Consider the following 22,237-nt stretch of genomic DNA (forward strand, 5'->3'; position numbering starts at 1 on the left):
GACAGAGTGCAAGACGGGAGGGGCAGAAAGAGAGGGAGACACAGAATCCAAAGCAGGCTCCAGGCTCCAGGCTCCGAGCTATCAGCACAGAGCCCAACATGGGGCTCGAACCCATGAACCACGAGATCATGACCTGAGCTGAAGTCAGATGCTTAACCAACTCAGCCACCCAGGCTCCCCTGGACCACACACTTTAAATGGGTAAATGGGACATATGAATCATTTAACAAAGCTCTTAAATATATATGTTTTAGAATCATGGGCGATCTGGGGAACCAGGCTCAAGATTTACCTGTCAGATCCATACCCCCAAACCACAACTACATTGTAATCTAGTGTGATGGGACACACTACTGCCTGACATTGGACGCTTGATTTTTCATTTTGCACTACTGTCATTATTTTTTTAAAAATTTTTTTTTTTCCAACGTTTATTTTTTTTGGGACAGAGAGAGACAGAGCATGAACGGGGGAGGGGCAGAGAGAGAGGGAGACACAGAATCGGAAACAGGCTCCGGGCTCTGAGCCATCAGCCCAGAGCCCGACGCGGGGCTCGAACTCACGGACCGCGAGATCGTGACCTGGCTGAAGTCGGACGCTTAACCGACTGCGCCACCCAGGCGCCCCTACTACTGTCATTATTGGTCTGTGTATTCATCCTTACGGCAACTTCTGCAGTCAGCCCTGTTTGAACTTTTATTCTTAGGTACTTGACCTTGCCCCTACTGTCACCGCTGTTGCCCCCAGAAAGAGAAAGTTCTCTCCCTTCCCTTCTTTAGTATCTGAGGGAAATCTAAGGTGAGTACAATTTGAGGCAACATCTGTGTCACACTCATGGAAAGGAATCAGGAAGTTTCAGTAGTCTTTTCCAACATTTATTGAAGGAAGCAAATTTTACTCCCCCAATGAAATTCTTCACATTAAGAAAGGAATTCTAATGTTGGATGGGTGAAATAAATGACAAAATGCCTATTTCAAAAACCAATTAAGAGGCAAGAAATAAATGAATAATACAGTTAATGCCAAAGAAAAGTAGAGACTTTTATAAACACGTGATAGGATTTTGAACTCCTAGAATAAGAACAAGCTCTTATGGAAAATAATCGGTTAAAAATCTTTGAAAATTAAAAGTCTTATCTTTGAAATAAAAACAATAGCCTCCCTAAAACCACCAGCTTTAAGAAACAACCAGAATTGGACCTTTTCCTACCATCTATAACACTAGCACTTCCAAATCTGCTTGAATTATTCTGGTTAATTCCTAAGTTGTATTTCTTCTTCTGCCTTTGTTTGCCTGCACTATTACCAACCCACCAACCAGAGTACCATTGTTAAAATTTAATTTGTATCAAATAACTTCTCAACTAAAGACCCTCCACTGGCTTCCTTTTGCAATCCAATTAAAATTACTGAGGTCCTTCCAGTGGCTTTCGAAATCCAACATGATCTTGTTCTTTGCTTTTCTCCATTGTTATCCCCTGCTGTTTTCCCCCTCTGCACCATTCATTCCTGTTAGTCTGACTCCTGTCTCAGGGCGTTTGTACTTGGCAGTACTTTTGCCTGGAATTCTCTTACCTCAGATATCCCCATGCCTCAGTTCATTACTTTTCGCAGGTCTCTGGTCACATCCCCCCTTTTAGAGATTTCTGTCCATCTATCCTTCTCCCATTCCTGTCACTCCTTTTCTCCCTAGCCCTACTTACTGGTCTCAGTGAACATTTAGAACCTTTTGATATACTATATTCTTTCTTATTTGTTGAGTAGCATGTAAGTTACATGAGTGCAGGAATTCATTTGATACATTGCTATCCCTATCTCCTAAAATACTGTCTTGCCTAGTAGATATTCAAAAAACATACTTTTGTGATGTCTGGGTGAATAAAGACAGCTTAAAAACACTGGACACAGCTAAAGTTGAATATGTCTATGACAACAATGTGCAGTATAACTTCCTGCTTATGGAAATGTTCTATAATCTATAATGAAGTGGCTATTGAGCACTTGAAATGTGGCTAGTGCAATTAAGGAAGTGAATTTTAATTTTATTTATATTTAATCAATTTATTTTTTTTTTTAATTTTTTTTTTTCAACGTTTATTTATTTTTTTGGGACAGAGAGAGACAGAGCATGAATGGGGGAGGGGCAGAGAGAGAGGGAGACACAGAATCGGAAACAGGCTCCAGGCTCTGAGCCATCAGCCCAGAGCCTGATGCGGGGCTCGAATTCACGGACCGTGAGATCGTGACCTGGCTGAAGTCGGACGCTTAACCGACTGCGCCACCCAGGCGCCCCATATATTTAATCAATTTAAATTTTAATAGCCATGTGTTGCTAAATGGCTGCTATTTTGTATAGCACAGATAGCAAAGACTGAACAAAGGGTATTCTAAAAAAGGGAGAGGGGAGGAAAAACAAGTTTAAAAAGTATGGTAAAATCATTGAGATAACCATTAAGAAAGACACACAATAGGGAAAGAGTGAAAGAAAAATAGAGCGGCAAAGGAGCTGCAAGGAGCTGTAGCTCTAGCAAAGCGCAGTTCATTGTGCAGGGGGTATCTGGGCCATGGGAATAGGGAAAGAAGTCTAGGGGAAAGAAATATTTAAAGATGTTGAGGTATATTCATAGGGTGGGAGGGCATCGGGTAGGAGAAACACATTTCTTTTGACCAGTGGTGTTCAGGTGGCCACACATACACGAAGGAGAGCATGTATCTAAAGAGAGTTCCAGAAAGACAGAACAGGAAAAAAGGAATTAGGAAACATAATTTAAAAAGTAATGAAATGTCTCAAATTTGAAGGAAGAAACAAGCCTTCAAGTTGATAGAGCCAACTAAATGCCGAGCAAAGTGAGTGAAAGACAAATCTTACCTAGACATATTGGTGACATTTCGTAATACTGAAGACAAAGAGAAAAGTCTTAAACTCTTTTAGAGAGAAAAGCAAAAGGATGAAAATCAGGTTTATTTGCATCATACTCTCCATTGGCAACATTGGATGCTAAAAGATAGTTAAGTAATATCTTCAAAATTCTGTGGGACAATAATTTGAACCTTAACTTTTAATTTTTTTACTGTTTATTTTTGAGAGTGGAGGGAAGGAGAGAGAGAGAGAGAGAGAGAGAGAGAATGAATGAGAGAATGAGAATGGGCAGGCAAGGGGCAGAAAGAGAGGGAGACACAGAATTGGAAGCAGGCTCTAGGCCCTGACCTGTCAGGACAGCCCAGCGCGGGGCTTGAACTCACGAATTGCGAAATCATGACCTGAGCCGAGGTCAGACACTCAACCTACTGAGCCACCTAGGTGCCCCAAACCTTAACTTTTATTTTAAAGGCAAAAATAAGGGGGTGCCTGGCTGACTCAGTTGGAGGAGCATGTAACCCTTGATCTCGGGTTGTAAGTTCAAACCCCATGTTGGATGTAGAGATTACTTAAATAAATATTTAAGTATAAAAATTTTAAAAAGTAAAGGCAAAAATAAGAACAGCTTTTTTTAATAGAATTAATTAAAATGAAAAATTAGTAAGGAACAGTAATAAGAAACTAGTAAAACTTGGTGTTAAACCTAAATTTTTGTTCATTTCTATAAGGAAAATTGTTTTTAATGTGTAACTAAAATTCTATATGACGTTTGTATGAGAGGTTGCACTGGGGGGAAAAGGAAGGGAAATAGGTTAATAAAATTGTGCTTAAGTTTTTGTCTTGTTTTTGTTTTTTTTGTCCTTTTAAGAGGGCAGTTACACTAGACTTTGATAGAACAATGTGTGTTTAAATAATATGTGCTAATATTGTATATATAACCTTAGATTACTAAAGATAATAATCTTTAAACCATTAGGACTGAGGAGAAACTTGGATGACAATATCCAATTAATCTAACAAAAGGTAAAAAATTAAAAATGGAATAAAAAGGAAGCATGATAAATAGAAAACATTAAATTAGAATGTAACAGTTAAGTCATTGTGGTAAATATGAATTGTTTAAATTCCCTTGTTAAAAGGCAGAGGCACTAAGATAGTGTTAGGGGAAAAATCAAGGTATGTGCGGCAGGACATATTCCTTCAAATTTCAAAAATATTCCTTCAAAATAAAATGACACAGAGACACTGAAAATATGTGATGGAACAAAAATATATACCAGACAAAAGCTAACAAAAAGGAAATGAGAGATAACATTAAATTTAAAACTAACAGTGGGAAATGGGACAGTTTTTTAAAAGAGTTTTAGAGCATTTTTAGGTTTACAGCAAAATTGAGCAGAGGCACAGAAATTTCCCATATACCCACTGCTACCACAGGTGCATAACCTCATAGCCTCTCCTGTCATAAACATCTTCCACCTGAGTGATACTTTTGTTACAGTTGATGAACCTACATTGACACATCATTATCACTCAAAGCCCATAGTTTACATTAGAGTTATTCTTGGTGTCATACATTCTGTATGTTTGGGCAAACATATAATGACATATATCCATCAGTTTAGTAATAACTTACAGAGCAGTCTTGCTGCCCTAAAAATCCTCTGTACTCTGTTTATCCTCCCTCCCCACTGCAGCCCCAATCTTATTACTGTCTCCATAGTTTTACCTTTTCCAGAATGTCATGTAGTTGGAATCATATAGTATGTAGTCTTACTAGATTGGTCTTTTTCATTTAGTAATATACATTAAAGATTCCTCTCTGTTTGTCCCCCCCCCCCCCACCAAGGTTTAATAGCTGATTTCTTTTTAGAGCTGAATAATATTACATTGTATGTACCACAGTTTATTTATCCATTCACCTACTGAGGGACATTGTGGTTTCTTCCACTTTTTGGTAGTTATAAATAAAAAAACTATCACAAAACATCCATGCGCAGGCTTTTGTGTGGACATAATTTTTCAGCTCCTTTGAGTAAATACCAAGGAACATGATTGCTGGGTCTTACGGTAAATATATGGTTTATTTTGTAAGAAAGTGGTTGTACCATTTCTCACCAGCAGTGAATGAGAGTTCCTGCTGCTCCACATCCTTCCTTGCATTTATTGTCTGTTCTGGATTTTGACCATTCTAAATCACTGTTTAGTCATAAGTTGTTTTAATTTGCATTTCCCTGATGACATATGATGCAGAGTATGTTTTCATATGCCATTTGCCATCTGTTTATCTTCTTTGGTGAAGTGCCTGTTAAATTTTTTGACCCCAAAGAAAGATTTCATTGATAAAAGACCTCCCAAAACACAAGTCTATCTATCTAACTTTTATCTAAACTTCTTTTATCTAAACTTTTATCTATCTAACAACATAACTGAAAAATATAAAGCAACCCTATTTGTAATCGTACCATATTAAGATACTAACCATACTGAGGTGCCTGGGTGGCTCAGTCAGTTAAGCATCTGGTTCTTGCTTTTGGCTCAGGTCATGATCTTGGAGTTTTGGGGATCCTTCTTCCCTGTTCTTGTTGTCTCTCTCTCTCAAAATAAATAAACAGTAAAAAAAAAAAAAAAAAAAAAGTATAACCATACTGAGAAAACCTGCTTCAGAGTACATTTTAAAATATTTTTTAAAAGTGAGTACATAAAAATCAATTATGGAGAATTTGAGTAATGTGGAGATATATATACATATACATATACATATACATATACATATACATATACATATACATATGTATATGTATATGTATATGTATATGTATATGTATATATATATGGATTCAAAAAACAGGAAAATTTAAATACCCATGAAACTTCTATTTATTGAATCTCAAAGAAATAGCACCTGATTCCAAACCTTACAGTTCATGCAGACTGCTTCTCTCATTTCAGTGAAATAAGGTTTGTCATTAACACAAAAGTATAGCAGAAAATAAAATATTTATGCTTGATAAATTTTAAAACATCCTTAAAGTAATTCTTGGGGAATTATTGGCAATGAAGTGAGATTAGATTATTTTTAATGCTTCCCCACTCTAAAATGCTATCATTCAAGATTGATTCCTGGCATTTCTCACATTCCCTAAATGCAGAACCTAACTTACCAAATAAGTACTCTTTGCTAAAGAAGACAAAAGCAATATTGTTTTTAAATGAGAGGTTTGTAATATCTGAAAAAATCCACTTGCATACACATATTAGAGAAATAGGATTAAACATTAAAATGAGTAAAAAACTAATTTAAAAATCCAGGGGCTTTATGGCTCCTGATCTCAGGGTTGTGAGTTCAAGCACCATGATGGGTGTAGAGTTGGCTTAAAAAAATAAAAAAATTTAAACATAAAAAAAAAACCAAGGTGCTTGGAAATTTCTCCTCCTTGAGTGTTCTCCCCAACATTTCTTATCTGTATTTTACAGTTAGGTACGTATATATTTTACCAATTGTGAACTGTATTTTATTAATTTTTTTAGATTTTTATTTATTTTGAGAGAGAGAGGGAGCATGAGTGGGGGAGGGGCAGAGAGAGGCGTGAGAAAATCCCATTCAGGGAGGCCTTTGCAACATTTGGAATCGTGAGATCCTGTCCTGAGCCAAAATCAAGGGTCCGATGCTCATGGGACTAAGTAACCCAGGCACCCTGTGAGCTGTATTTTAATGCAGTAGCTAAAGGCCAAAGTAAATCACCGGTCAGGCAAAGGTATATGCATGAAGATTGGTTCAATATGGAAATTCTGTTTGCATTTGTCTTTAAAGTTGTGTGAATTTAAAAAAAAAAAAAAATCACGTCTTAGTTACTAGTCTACCCTAATGAAAGCAAGGTAATAACTATTTTTATTTTCTCATTAAGGCATGTCTCACATATTATGTACTTAATTTCTTACATCTGGGAAAACTAGAAGCTGATCCTTATTAAATGTACTACATTTTAAGAATATATTTTTTCTTGTCTTTAAAATGATATTTAATTGGGTCTTTTCAGCAGAGCACTTTAGGTAGTGAGGGCATATTAGAGGAAAAGGCATATGCTAGATTTTTAAAAATATCTAAACTCAGAAGCATCAAATTTAAGGCATCAAAGTATCAAAACAGTCTCCCATCTGGAGCAATGGCTATTGTGGCATTGATTCTCAACCCAAACGATTGTGATGGAGGGACTACCTCCCAATAGATTATATCAGAACGTAATGGGGGAGGGGCAATGTATATTTAAAGGTCTGTGATAAGCAGCTCTTCCATACACACTCCTAGAATCATTGCTGTAATGGTTCCTAACTGGGAATGTGGGAAGATTTTTTTAGTAATGAAACCTAGTGGTTGGTGTAAAGCCTAAACTCTGAAGAGTCTGTATGACCAGAGAAGAAAAATGAATAGAAATTTCTTATTGGAATAAACAAATAACTAGTAAAGTCTATATTTAAAGTCAGAAATTTATCAATACCTTCTGTAGTACTGATAACAATTAATATTTGGGTAATGCTTGCCAATTTATAAAGTTATTTTACATTAAATATCTACTAATTCTTACCAGAACCCTTTGAGATAATTAAGGCAAGTATTCTTATCACCTCCATTTTGCAAACGAAGAAATGTAAGTTTATTTATTTATTTATTTTTTTTAAATTTTTTTTTCAACGTTTTTATTTATTTTTGGGAGAGAGAGCATGAACGGGGGAGGGGCAGAGAGAGAGGGAGACACAGAATCAGAAACAGGCTCCAGGCTCTGAGCCATCAGCCCAGAGCCCGACGCGGGGCTCGAACTCACGGACCGCAAGATCGTGACCTGGCTGAAGTCGGACGCTTAACCGACTGCGCCACCCAGGCGCCCCAAGAAATGTAAGTTTAGACACATCGAGTGGCTTCTTCAAGTTGAAAGAGCCTGTGCTAAGGGAAAAAGTATGTCACTGTAAGAAGCTGCCCATTTCATCCATGAGAGGCATGGATTTTTTCATCATAATTTGTCCAAAAAACTTGAAAGAAGCTCTTTAAAGTGTATAAAAGGAAACAGATCTTTCTACTCTAACAGATTCCAATCACCTCTATCATTCACAGGTTCTCTCTCTTCGCATTCCCTCTCATCTTTTTACCTTCTTCCTCCTGCCCCTTCCCTCCCATTCTCTTCCTTTTTATTTCTTCCTTTTCACTTCCTACCTCCTCCTCCTCACTTACCTCTCCCTCTTCATCTCCCCTTACCCTGTACATGGCTCTTCCTCTCCTCCCATCCTCCCCACTCTTCCATTCTCCATCTTTCTTCTCCCTCCTTCTCTGCCTCATTCCTTCATTCCCTCTCCCCATATGTCTTTCTCTTCCCTTCTGTCTCCTCCCCTTTTTTCTCCTCATCCATCTCCCAATGATTGAAATAAATGGATTTCAGAATTGTTTAGTCAGTGTTTTTTCATTATTCTTAGGATCCCATGAGAAGTGAGATATAAGCTAAATAGAGGAAGTCCTGGGTCCTCTATTATCCTAACTATAGTCAGTGTACCTCAGCTCTTATTTTTAGTCTTTATTAGCATTCTGTGACAAGTTTCATTTAAAAGAAGTTTTGCTCCTTTTAAAGTCTGAAAATGAAAGTATAAGTTGCTAATCAAGTAGAGGTGTTATTAGAGAGTATAGAACTTGGCTTTCCTGTGGCATAGTATTTTCTTACAGTTTCTGTAAGTTTCTCTTACAGTCAGTACCAAGCTGAGTGGTATGCAAGTCTGAACCAACACAACAGTTTTTGTAGTTTTTTTCTAGTTATATTACTAAAAACATAACTGATGCAAGCCATTATTATAAAAAGTAGTTTCTGATTTGGGACCACTATAATAAAATGAAGCATAGAACGGACCAAAACTCAACTTGATGTCATTTAACCATGTAAATAGAACTATTCCATTTATATATATAGAGAGAGTAGGGGTAAAATTGATGGAATCATCATGGAGAATAATTTGGCAATTATTTCTTCTTGGAATCTTTTTAAGGGGAAAATTATATTGAGCAGATATTACTCCTTAGTCCACTCAATACAATTTGATTTGGCAAACTGCCATTCTCTCATTTCATGTTATTTTGGTGGACCTGACAATCATGTGACCCTATCACAAAAGTGGGAATAGGTCCCAGCCTGACCAATCAAAAGACTACCACCTTTGGATGGGGGGGCTGGGTGGCTCAGTCAGTTAAGAGTCTTTGACTCAGGTCCGGATCCCATGATCTTGAAATCCAGCTCTGCGTTGGGCATGGAGCCTGCTTGAGGCTCTCTCCCTCTCCCTCTGCCCCTCCCCCACTTACGCTTGTGCATGTGTGCACACACTCTCACTCAAAAAAAAAAAAAAAAAAAAAAAAAAGACCAGCCTTTGGGACACAGTGAGTGGTACATGAGTTGACTATGATCCAAGTATTGAGGTTTTGTGAATTGATAAGGACACTAAGAGAGAAAGGGTCACAGGCTGTAAAACTTGTTTGGGGTCATTAGAGACCACCTTTGCCATCATATGACTGGTTCAACACAAAGGAAAAGAAAAATGGACTTTAGAAATATAAAATCAGGTTCCTAAAATGACACTCCTGAAGACATCATATGAACCCAATATCCACTATCAGTAATGGACTGAAGCACCATCATTTGGACTCCCTGTTAGAGTCAAATACATTTCCTTTTTTATTACAAAAAATTTTATTATTTTTTTATTGAAGTATGGTTGACTCACAATGTTATATAAGTTTTAGGTACATTTTCTTTTTTAAAAGCAAGTTTTGGGGCGCCTGGGTGGCGCAGTCGGTTAAGCGTCCGACTTCAGCCAGGTCACGATCTCGCGGTCCGTGAGTTCGAGCCCCGTGTCAGGCTCTGGGCTGATGGCTCAGAGCCTGGAGCCTGTTTCCGATTCTGTGTCTCCCTCTCTCTCTGCCCCACCCCCGTTCATGCTCTGTCTCTCTCTGTCCCAAAAATAAATAAACGTTCAAAAAAAAAAGAAAATTAAAAAAAAAAAAAAAAAAAAGCAAGTTGTGATTTGGGCTTCAGTTCACATGCAACCTAAAGTGCTCTGACTATATATGATCCAAAAAGGAAGAAAAAATGTTGACGTAGATACTTCCTGCCTAATTTTTTTATTAAAAATTAATTTTTAATGAAAACATTTTTGGGGGCGCCTGGGTGGCGCAGTCGGTTAAGCGTCCGACTTCAGCCAGGTCACGATCTCGCGGTCCGGGAGTTCGAGCCCCGCGTCGGGCTCTGGGCTGATGGCTCGGAGCCTGGAGCCTGTTTCCGATTCTGTGTCTCCCTCTCTCTCTGCCCCTCCCCTGTTCATGCTCTGTCTCTCTCTGTCCCAAAAATAAATAAACGTTGAAAAAAAAATTTAAAAAAAAAATAATAAAATAAAAACATTTTTGAGATATAATTTACATACCATACCATTCACCCAATTTAAGTATACAATTCAGTCATATTTAATATGTTCAGAAATGGTGCAGGCTCTCCCCGTTCCTCCTCCACCCCTAGACAACCACTGATTTACTTTTTGTCTCTGTAGATTTACCTATCTATTCTGGACATTTCATATAAGTGAAATCATGTAGTATTATGGCCTTTTATTACTAACTTCTTGCGCTAGATATTTTCAAAGTTCATTAATGTCGTTCCATATATTAGTACTCCATCCCTTTGTAAGGCCAAATAATATTTATTATATGGATTTACTAAATATTGTTTATCCATCCATTGCATGATGGACATTTGGATTGTTTCTACTTTTGGGCTATTATGAATTATACTGCTATAAACATGTATGTATAAGTTTTTCTTCTGGGTATACATTTTAAGTATAGAATTATTGGGACATGTAACTGTTTTTAACCATTTGAGGAACTGCCAGACTGTTATCCATAGTGGTTGCACCATTCTACATATTTACCAGTAGCAGCGTATAAGAGTTCCAACTTCACTTGTTTGCCAATACTCATTAATACCTGACTTTTTTATTATAGGCATCTTAGTATGAAATGGTTTACCGTTGTAGTTTTGGGTTTGTTTGTTTATTCATCATGATAAGTGTACTCTTTAATCCCCATCACCTATTTCACCTATTACATCTCCTTCCCGCTCCCCTCCCCCCAACCATCCTCTGGTAACCATCAGTTTGTTCCCTATAGTTAGGAGTCTTTTTCTTGGTTTGTCTCTCTCTCTTTTTTCTTTGCTCATTTGTTTTTGTAAATTCCACATGTGGGTGAGATCATATGGTATTTGTCTTTCTCTGACTTATTTTGCTTAGCAATTACATTCTCTTCCTTGTCCGTGTTGCTGCAAATGGCAAGATTTCATTCTTTTTGATGGCTCATAATATTCCATGTATGTATACATCTTACTTTATTCACTCATTTATCCATGACACATGGGCTGCTTCCATAGTTTGGCTATTGTAAATGATGCCGCAATAAATGTAGGGGTGTATGTATCCCTTCAGATTAGTGTTTTTGTATTTTGGGGGGGGTAAATACCCAGTAGTGCAATTACTAGGTCATAGGGTAGTCCTATTTTTAACTTTCTGAGGAATTTCCATACTGTTTTTTACAGTGGTTGCACTGGTTTGCATCTCCACCAATAGTGTGTAAGGGTTACTTTTTCTCCACATCCTTGCCAACACTGGTTGTTTCTTCTTTGTTTGATTTTAGCCATTCTGACAGGTGTGAGATGATGTCTCATTGTAGTTTTGATTTGCATTTCCCAGATATTAATGAATGAATGATGTTGGGCATCTTTTCATGTGTCTTTTGAACAGGCCATCTGGATGTTTTCTTTGGAGAAATGTCTGGATTTTTATGGATTTTTTAATTGGATTTTTTTTTAATTTTTAATTGGGTTATTTGTGTTTTGGGGGGTGGGTAATCAGTTGTATCAGTTCTTTATAGATTTTGGATACTAACCCTTTATCAGATATGTCATTTGCAAATAACTTCTCCCATTCAATAGGTTGCCTTTTAGTTTTGTTGATTATTTCCTTTGCTGTACAGAAACTTTATATTTTGATATAGTCCCAATAGTTTATTTTTACTTTTATTTACCTTGCCTAAGGAGACCTATCTAGAAAATTGTTGCTACAGCTGATGTCAAAGAGATTACTGAAAGCTTAGAATTTTCTGAGCATAAGTTTTGCATATTTTTTGTTAAATTTTAAGTATTTTATTTTTTTGGTGACATTTTAAATAGAATTGTTTTCATTTTAGTTGTGATTGTTCATTACAAGTGTTTAGAATAACAACTGATTTTTGTATACTGACCTTATATCCTGCAACATTGCTGAGATCATTCATTAGTTCTAAGTGTTTTAGTGGATTCTTTAGGGTTTTTTCCTATATACAAGATCATGTCATCTGTGAATAGAGATAGTTTGTTCCCTTCCCTTCCTTCCTTCCTTCCTTCCTTCCTTTTTCTTTCTTTCTTTCTTTCTTTCTTTCTTTCTTTCTTTCTTTCTTTCTTTCTTTCTTTCTTTCTTTCTTTCTTTCTTTCTTTCTTTCTTCAACCTTGCTGAGATTATTCATTAGTTCTAAGAGTGTTTTAGTGGATTCTTTAGGGTTTTTTTCTATATATAAGATCATGTCATCTGTGAATAGAGATAGTTTGTTCCCCTTCCTTCCTTCCTTCCTTCCTTCCTTCCTTCCTTCCTTCCTTTTTCTTTCTGTCTGTCTGTCTGTCTGTCTTTCTTTTCTTTTATTTTCTTTCTTTCTTTTTCTCCCCCCCCCCCCCAAAGGAGAGTGCATGTGTGCACACAAACAGGGGAGGGGGCAAGGGAGATTGGGAATCTTAGAATGGCTCCATGCCCAGCTCAGTCTCACAACTGTGAGATTATGACGTGAGCTGAAATCAAGACTCAGACACTTAACTGACTGAGCCACACAGGTGCCCTATTTTTTTCCTTTCTAATCTGGATTCCTTTTACTTTTTTGTTTGTTTGTTTGTTTGCCTAATTGCATTGGCTAGAACCTCTAGGATAATGTTGAGTGAAAGTGGTGAGAACAAATATCCTGTCTTATTCCTGATCTTAGGGGGAAAATGTCTGGTCTCTTACCATTAAGTATGATATTAACTCAATAGATGCCCTTTATCAAATTGAGGAAGTTTCCTTTTGTTCCTAGTCTGCAGAGTATTTTTTTCATGGAAGTGTTGATTTTTTCAGACGTTTTCTCCATCTATTGAGATGATCATGTGGCTTTTGTTGTATTGATGTGATGTATTACATTAATTGATTTTCGGATATTAAATTAACCTTGCATTCCTGGGATAAATCGCACTTGGTCATGGTGTATAATTATTTATACATACTATGAGGTTCAGTTTACTAATGTTTTGTTGAATATTTTTATTTTCATATTTATATAAGCATATTCATTTTAGTTTTCATGTGGTTTCTTTGTCTGGCTTTATATAATGAATTGAGAAATGCTCCTCAATTTTTGAAAGAGTTTGTAAAGATTTGTAGTTAAATCTTTCCATGTTTGATATAATTCACCATTGAAGCCATATGGGCCTGGGCTTTTTATTTGTGGGTAGGTTTTTTGATTCTTGATCAGACTCTTTACCGGCTATATGTGTATTTGCATTGTCTATTTCTTCTTTAAGTCTATTTTAGTATTTTGGGTTTTGGGGAATTATTCTGTTTCATGTAGGTTAATCTAATTTATTGGTGTATAGTTGTTCATAGTATTCCTTTTAATTTTTATTTATGTCAGGTTGATAGTAATGTCACCTTCTTAATTTCGGATTCTAGTAATTTCTTTTTTTTTTTTTTTTGTTTTTGTCAGTGTAACTAGACTTTTGTTGATTTTGTTCACCTTTTCAGTGAACGAGCTTTTGGCTTTATTGACTTAACTTGTGTTTCTATTTAATTATAATGTTTTCATACTAATAGAGATGTATTTCCTAAAATTAGTTTTTCACAATAGAACTTAATATATATCACATATTTTGCAATGTTACCTGAGCATTTTATTTGTCCGATCAGATTCTCAGATGCTTAACACTGGAAATGATTTGAAAAACAAAGTCAAAAGTGACTCAGTCCTGCTTACCAGTGAAGAGTATGATGTGAAGGAACAGCACAGCATCACTCAAGCCACTCAGACAAGTCCAGAGGTTCCTTGGCCTTCTCAGTTGGTTAACTTTCCTGGGTGCTCCTTTGATTTTACTAGGGAACAGGTAATTGGAAAACTAATTTATTCTCATTCAATTTGGGCAATTGAAACAAATACTAGATACTAAAAAGTCAAAACATTATTCATTTATTCATTTAAATAATGTTTATTGAGTGCTTATTATGTGCCCAGGCACTGTGTTAGATGCCATGGATATAGTGTTGAGCAAGATTGGAACATTCCCAGCCTTCACAAAGGTTGTAGTCTAATGAGAAGGTAGAGGAGTAAATGTGGGAGAGTACCAGTTCCTGGAATCTAGAAAAGAATCCTGGAGGATAGGTTCTTTTTGATGTCTTCATTTTAAGTTTGTGAAAGTATTATAATATTTCAGAACATTGGAAAAATATTTTTAAACAACTTTAATGCATTCTAACTGTCTGCAGTGCTATCAATATATATTTTAAAAATTTTCCTCTCAGACTCTTTTCCATAATTTTTCAAAATAATTATTTTTCTAATGTATATACTATATATATTTTTTACTTAACATGGTTTAACAAATATTTTTCCATATTGCTACATATGCTTCATATTTATTTTAATGGCAGAGTAATATGGATGTGAATGTACTATCACTTTTTTTTAAGTTTATTTATTTATTTGAGAGAGACAGAAAAAGTGCAAGCAGGGGAGGGGCAGAGAGAGAGGGAGAATCTCAAGCAGGCTCTGTGCACAGAGCCTGACATGGGCTGGCTCGAACTCATGAAACTGTGAGATCATGACCTGAGCCAAAGTCAGGAGTTGGATGCTCAACCAACTGAGCCACCCAGGTACCCCGTGCTATCACTTCTAATTCTTCCTCTTAATATTTGTTAACATTTGAGTTGCTTCTTATTTTTGTTATTATAAATAAAATATCCAGCAGAATTTTAATTCTCTATGCTAGAACCAAAGAATGAGTTCACTTATCTGTTCACCAGAATTTTTTGGATGTCACCTTTGAGCTAGCAATAGAAAATTGAACAATATATCATCCCCATCAAGAAACTTGAAGTCTAGTGGGAAAGATAGAAGTGTGTAATTGATGGTCATAACATACTGCAATGCAAGTGCAATGCTGGAGATTGGAGAAGTATAGGGAATACCCAACTTGGTTTAAGGCAGGAATTCTTAAGCTGGACCCAAAGAAGTCTTGAGAACTTTTTGAAATTAAACATGTATATATTAATGTATCTGTGTAAATGTGTTTTGGAGGAGAGAAAGGTCTTACTGAGTTTTATCATTAAATCTTCATAGTTAGGGGTTAGGGAATAGTTCGAAGAGGAAAAAGTACTTCAACTGAGTCTTAATGTGGGAGGGGAGACCTATTGGCCATCTGGATGAAATGTTTAATGAGATATTCAGAATATGGGCCTGTGGCTCAAGACAAAGTTTCGTGCTAGATCAAGTTATGTGATAGACCCATAGGAATAGATGAGATCATCTAAGAGAGTGAGTGACTCAAGTTATAAGATGACCAATTACAGAATCTAACAGAGTAGTAACATTTAAGGGTTCTTAAACAGCAGAGGAAAGGAAGAAAAGCCTGTGGGTGAGCAGAGATAAACATGAAAGAACTGAGGCATAAAAGGTAAAAGAGAGAGGCTTAGGAAGGAAGAGCAAGGTCAGCAGTGTGTAAAACCACAGAGAGGTTGAGGGGATTTGAAATTAAACAAAATCACTATTAGATTTATAAAGTGCTTCATCTTAAGTCCACTCTCACCAGCACTGGGTGTTTTTACTATCCCAAGTGTCACACCTTTAGATACTGTGTAAATAGTCTGTATATTCTGAAAATGATTAAATTCTCTTACTTCCCAAATTTATCATTTCAGCTCATGGAAGAGAATGAATTTCTTAAACAGGAATTGGCCAAAGCTAAAATGGCTCTTGCAGAGGCTCACTTGGAAAAAGATGCTCTTCTTCATCATATAAAGAAGATGACAGTTGAATAACAGGAATGGCAATCAAAAATTAAAATTAATAGCTGTGGAGTAGGGAGGTTGTATTTATAATGTTATGTTACCAATAGCAGAAGACTTTCCTTTTCATGAAATGACAATAAAATGAAGTAGAATGTGATGAAGTGGTGACTGTTCCAAAGCCAGTTTAGAAAGTATTAGGTACGGGCATTACAATCTTTTGGTTGTTTTGTGTTTTGGGGTTTAACCCTCTTTTAAACTGGTATGATAGGGGGAAGTCAGCACATACTGTAAAATAATTACATGCCTAATGGAAAGAAGGTGTCATTTCCTAATTTTGATATCACATTATAGGCACTTTTTAAAAAGAAAATTGGAAAGCTATTGTGTTCCCACAGATTGCTGGTTTTATTTATCACTATTTGTTAATAATTTATTTACAAAGATTCAAATGCTTTTAGGGCTAGTGTAATTAAAAGGAGGCTTACCTTTTAAATGTTATTAAAATTATGTACTTAAAATCTATAATTATTTAATTACTGTGGAAAAGTCCAATCAAGTTAATAAATTATATTGACTGGGTTTGAAAATTCTGGAAAATCATCACCCTACTGAACTTACAAAGTAATTTGAAAATGTGAAAAACAAATCATTTAAAATGATTAATAAACTGTATAAGTTAAAGCTATAATTTTCAACTAAAAGATCGTACAAATGTAAAAATAAAAAGCACAAACTGTAAAAAAGCAAAGCATTACAGTATATGGCCAACTGATTTAGAAAGCATTACTTGTACATTCCTTAAACAGTTTATGTTAGAAGTAAAAGAGTAATTTAACTATCCCTACATTTGGTAGCATTTGTAACTACAAGAATTTTAATTAATACTATTTATATTATTTCTTTACCTTTATCTTTTCTCTATTTAAGGAGGGGAATGTTTGCAGAGAATTTTCTTTTCATATACATAAAATTTCATACCATTCTTGTAGTAACATATTAGGTAGATGTTTACACATATTGTATTTATAAAGCTAGTTTTGATTAAAGGTCTCTGTGATATAAATATTATCTTCTATAATAAGAATAATGGTACATTTTGAATTCTATTTTCTAGGGATTGTTAAGATTGAAACCAACATGAGAGAGAAAATCATGCATTATAAAAGTTTATGAGTGTTTAAGAAACAGATGTTTTTAAAGATTTAAAATATATTTCTGATAGAATTAAACTAAGTAGGGTCTATTTTAAAATTCACATTCTTAAACATAAATATATCCAAGCTATAACATGAAACAGCTCAGAGTACTCTTTCTTTAAGATACTTGAAGATTTTAAATGACATTACAACACTTATGGTGCTTTGTTTGGCATGACTTCCATAGCCATCCCTATATCGGAATACTTGGAGGAAAATACATGTTTCATTTACATTAAGTGTTGGAGTGATTTAGATTTCACTGAAAACAATACTGGCCTTTTTTTTCCTTCTGTAACATCCATTTTCATTGACATTATTTAAAAATACAGGCCTGTTGTGGGAGCTGAGGATATAGCAAAGAACAAATTAAATTGTTAATTTTTTACCTCAGAGTATTTTAAAAATCACCTTTAAACCATGTTAATCTAAAACTATATAGTAGTCTTAGACTAAAAGCAAAGGTCTAATTAAAGATTTAAAACATACAGCTTATATCCTTAGTTTAGAGTACTGTTGATTTGTAGGTATTCAACAAAAGCAGTCTCTTACACAAAAGCAGGACTGATGGGACATTAACTTCTTCAGAGCTGACAGTTTCTCAGGACTGCCTTATTTGCTCCATAGAAGTTTTAAATTTGTGGTGTAATTGTTTAGTGTTACAGAAGCTGGATGTTTTCCTTTTTCCTTTTTAGTTTACTTGGCCTTCTCAAGAAGCATATAAACAGTAGAGATGATAATTAATATTGATTTGAGCATTCTTATATGCTTTGTTGGACTTTTTAAATTTATAGTGAGTACTATTTTTATAGAGATTTAAAATTCGTAAAGCACTTTGAAAAACATTATCTCATGTAATTCTCACAACAAATCTGGGAGGTAGGTATTACTCACATTTTATAACTTTTACCAAACAAACAAACCCTGTGGCTTAAAAAAGAACAAGTGACTTGACTGAAATCACAATCAATAACTTGCCCTTTTGACTTAAATCCCAATTATATGTTTTTATTTTACCTTTGTCATTAATTTACAGATTTTGCCAGAGGTAGGGAAAGGAGTCATTTACTTACTTTTATCTGTTTTTTTTTTATAAGATAAATATAATACTTTTAATTGTGCAAGTGTGATGTGTGTATATTTTTCAAACTACTTAGAAGATAGTGGGAGAACCTTTGTTTAAGTTAACCCCAACCTTTTCACAGTGTGAGAAATACAGGAGTAAACCTATGATAAACTTACCAGAATTTTTTAATGATCATAAAGTAGAAAAAAAAAGTTGCCATATTTTTTATTTTTACTTTTACGTTATTTGCACTGAGTCTCTAGCCAGAGATGTTAGTGATCACGGGCTGAAATGGTAATTGTGTTTTGCCTTTTAATTTTATGTACATCAAAAACATTTTCTTAGTATCTTGTATTTTTTTTTCTTATCTCATTTTGTCCTAGAATTTCAAAAGACCACCCTGTGACATTAATTGTGATGAAATGTTATTTTTATTTAAGCCACATAAGAATGGCTAGGTGTGATTGCATGAAAATATATGTAGAAAAATTAACCAGAAACTCCTTTCTGGATTTGTTGTAGTTATTTGGTATTTGTCACAAGGAGTTATAATAACTTCCACTTTAACAAGTTTTTATTAATCTCCACTCTACTCAAGACATTTCCTATTTCAGTGAATGGTACCACCATCACCCTGGTTCCCAAACTGGAAACCCTGAACTACTCTTAGACACTTTCCTCTCCCTACCTGCCCCCCACCGTCAGCTCTTTACCAGGTCCTGTCATCTCTCGTATTTGTCGGCTTCTCTCCACCTCTCATCGCCTCCCTAGCCACCATCAGCACCTTTTGCCTGCTTTACTGCAGTTGCCTCCTGACTGGTCTTCCTACAGCTCCTCTGGCCCTCCTCTGATTCACTCTACTGCAGGCAAAATTCTCTTTTGAAGTGCAGTTTTAATCAAGGCAACCCCCCCCCCATCCCTATTCTTACCCACTTTAATGGCTTTTTCTTGCTCTTAAGATGAAAACAAAAATATTTAAGTTAGAGCCACTATTTAGGGTATAATTCTGAGCATTAAAAGAGTTAATGTCCAAACCATTAAAACGGTGGCTGGCACATAATTGTACATCGTGTTTCAGTTACTTTGTTACTTCGTTGCACTTCAGGTATCTGGAATGAGTGGGAATTAAAGTGCTTCTTCCACCACAGGAGCCTTTGTTTGTGTTCCTTTGTCTTGAAATACCTCTTCCCGTTGCATTGCCTAGTTTAATTCTTACTTGTCTTTCAGATCTCACTTATTCATCACTTCCTCAGGGAAGCATTCCTTAATTCCGGTCACACAGTAAGAACCACTGTTGTCTGTTATCACATGAACACATACCTCTACTTAGCGTTGAACATTTTTGTAATTTTATATGTATTTATTTGATTAATGTAGACCCTCTAGACTGTAAACCCCCATGAGGACAGGAACCGTGTTTTTGTTGTCAATGTTCAACTTTGTATTCCTTATGCCTCATACAGTGGCTGGCACATAGTAGGTGCTCAATAAATCTGTTGAAAGAATAAAATGAGTGGATGAGGTATCAAGGGTGTTTTTTAGGTATTAAGTTTTTCCTCTACGTTGGATTGAGGAGAGATGGAACACTGGTAGAAAGTAAATAGTGGTAGTTATTTAAAGGAACAGACACTTTGAGTCCTTAGGGAAAGAAAAAGGTGGGCAATGGAGAAATTTGCGATAGTGTTTTCTTCAGAATTTTTAGTCTCTGAACTTGTAGTTGATTTATCACAAACCATCACAAAACAGAAAATTAGCACATCACTTCATGAAACTGCTAGAGTGCCATAATGTCATCTGGCTTTGATTGTAACATATGGTGTTGTGGCTGTGAAGATCTGACAGTCCTATCAGCCAAACAAAATGGAAACAAGGCCAAAAGAGTACTGGCTGAAATAGTTTTCGATTTTTGACAAATTGACTAGTACACAGGATCAGTAGTGCCTAATTCCTTAAAGTACAAAAATCTCATTTTGGTACTCACTTGTTCCTAGAGATGGTGAAAAAAGTAAATTTTGAGCTAAGCTTCAGTTTATTTTTAAAAATGTGAAATACTAAAAGCTAGACTTAACACAGGATATAGAAACAAATAATGTTTTTAAAACACTCATTTCTTCATTAAATTATACTACTCAATAAGTTTTTTTTTTAATTTTTTGCCACCTTTATTTGAGAAATACAAAGGTAAAAGGAAGCAAAAATGTAAGCATGATTGTTTTTACCAAATATTAGATGTCTGATGAATTCTTGTAGAGTGGAGGAAACTCACGTTACTGTTACAGTATTGAAATGTAGCATATATGTTGCTAACACTATTGTGTAGTCTTGGCAGGTTTGAGAATTTGAAACTCAGAAAAATTTTAAGAAATATGAAATGAACTTAATGTCTTTTTTTCCTACTTGTGTAATAAAACATATGTGATAATGTTTTGTTCTTAGAAGAAAACATATCACTAAATCAAAAGAAGAGTAAACTGGGTTTTAAAAGATTTGAAACCATTTAGACAAAAAGGCAGTACTTTATTATAAATTAGATTTTATCTTCAATTTGCTTGTGTCATCTATCAAAAGTCAATTCCTTCTTTACAAGTTATACTAAACTGAATGTTAAGTACAATACTCATTCTTAACTCTTCACCGTTTATATGAAAAAATATTTGCTCAGTTAGTGAAGAAATACTTGAGCGTGATGGAGATTAGGAGAGCACAGTGAGGTGATTTAGTCTTTTTCTTGCAGCCATTTGGCAGAATTGTTTTGGCCGATATGACAAAACACTCAAATACTGAATCACAAATGCCACTAAGAATAAATGAGAATAAAAAATAGGTATATGAATGAAAGCTTAAATAAATAGAGATCAGAAGTATCTCTGAAGGATATGAGTGAAATAAATACAGGGGTATGATCAAAGCCTATCATTCCCAATATTTAAAATCATTCCAATTAAAATAGGTATATAGTATAATCAGAGCAGGAAATTTTTAAAGTAACCATAGTAAACAAATACGGTGTAAGGAATATGGTGGACAATATTCCAATAATAAAGCACTTGAAAAAGATTTGTGGGAAGGAATTCACTTCAGTTAAAACCCAAAGCAAAAAATTGGTATGGAAATTCTGTTTTTTTTAATGTTTATTTATTTATTTTGATTTGAGAGAACGCGCAAGTTGGGGAGAGGGCAGAGGGAGAGAGACAGAATCCCACGCAGGCTCCACACTGAGTGATGTAGGGCTTGATCTACAACCCTGGGATCATGGCCTGAGCTGAATTCAAGAGTCAGATGCTCAACCGACTGAGCCACCCAGGCGCACCTGATAATGAAAATTCTTAAATGTAATGTGAAAAATTGGCAAATGCAGAAATTCAATTCTTCACTAAATGATATGCCCACAACTGTTAAGATTCTAATTTCAACATGGAAAGTGAGGAAATTCACTGCTAGTGGAGACATTTTATTGGTATAGCAATAATATGACATCTTACTTAGCATTTTGTCCAAATTCAAGATATTTGCTTCATAATACTTATTAGCATAATTAGCACAGACAGGTATGATAATCATTTGCTGCTCTTTAAAAAATTTTTAATTTATATCCAAGTTAGTTAGCATATAGTACAATAATGATTTCAGGACTAGAATCCAGTGATTCATCCTCTACATATAATACCCAGTGCTCGTCTCAACAAGTGTCCTCCTCAGTGCCCCTCGCCCAATTAGCCAATTCCCCCACCCAAAGCCCCTCCAGCAATCCTCAGTTTGTTCTGTATATTTAAGAGTCTTTTATGTTTTGTCCCTCTCCCTGATTTTATATTATTTTTGCTTCCCTTCCCGTATTTATGTTCATCTGTTTTGTATTTTAAATTCCTCATATGAGTGAAGTCGTATATTTGTCTTTCTCTGGCCAATTTTGCTTAGCATAATACACTCTAGTTCCATCCATGTTGTTGCAAATGGCAAGATTTCATTCTTTTTGATTGCTGA

At 35.4% G+C, this 22,237-nt stretch overlaps 1 protein-coding gene across 1 annotated transcript in view; it reads left to right on the forward strand.

Annotated features, from left to right (window-relative positions):
• BLTP3B (bridge-like lipid transfer protein family member 3B) overlaps positions 1–19,406 on the forward strand; it is a 113,766-nt gene extending 94,360 nt beyond the window's left edge. Inside the window, exons 20-21 of the mRNA XM_025926661.2 lie at positions 13,901–14,094; positions 15,905–19,406. Of these exons, the coding sequence (XP_025782446.1) occupies positions 13,901–14,094; positions 15,905–16,024 (314 nt within the window). The 3' untranslated portion in view covers positions 16,025–19,406. The remainder of the gene's footprint in view (positions 1–13,900; positions 14,095–15,904) is intronic.
• The last annotated feature ends 2,831 nt before the right edge of the window (positions 19,407–22,237 follow it).

The sequence above is a fragment of the Puma concolor genome, chromosome B4 (genome assembly GCF_028749965.1).
Source record: "Puma concolor isolate L17-30 chromosome B4, mPumCon1.1.hap2, whole genome shotgun sequence".
NCBI lineage: Eukaryota > Metazoa > Chordata > Mammalia > Carnivora > Felidae > Puma > Puma concolor.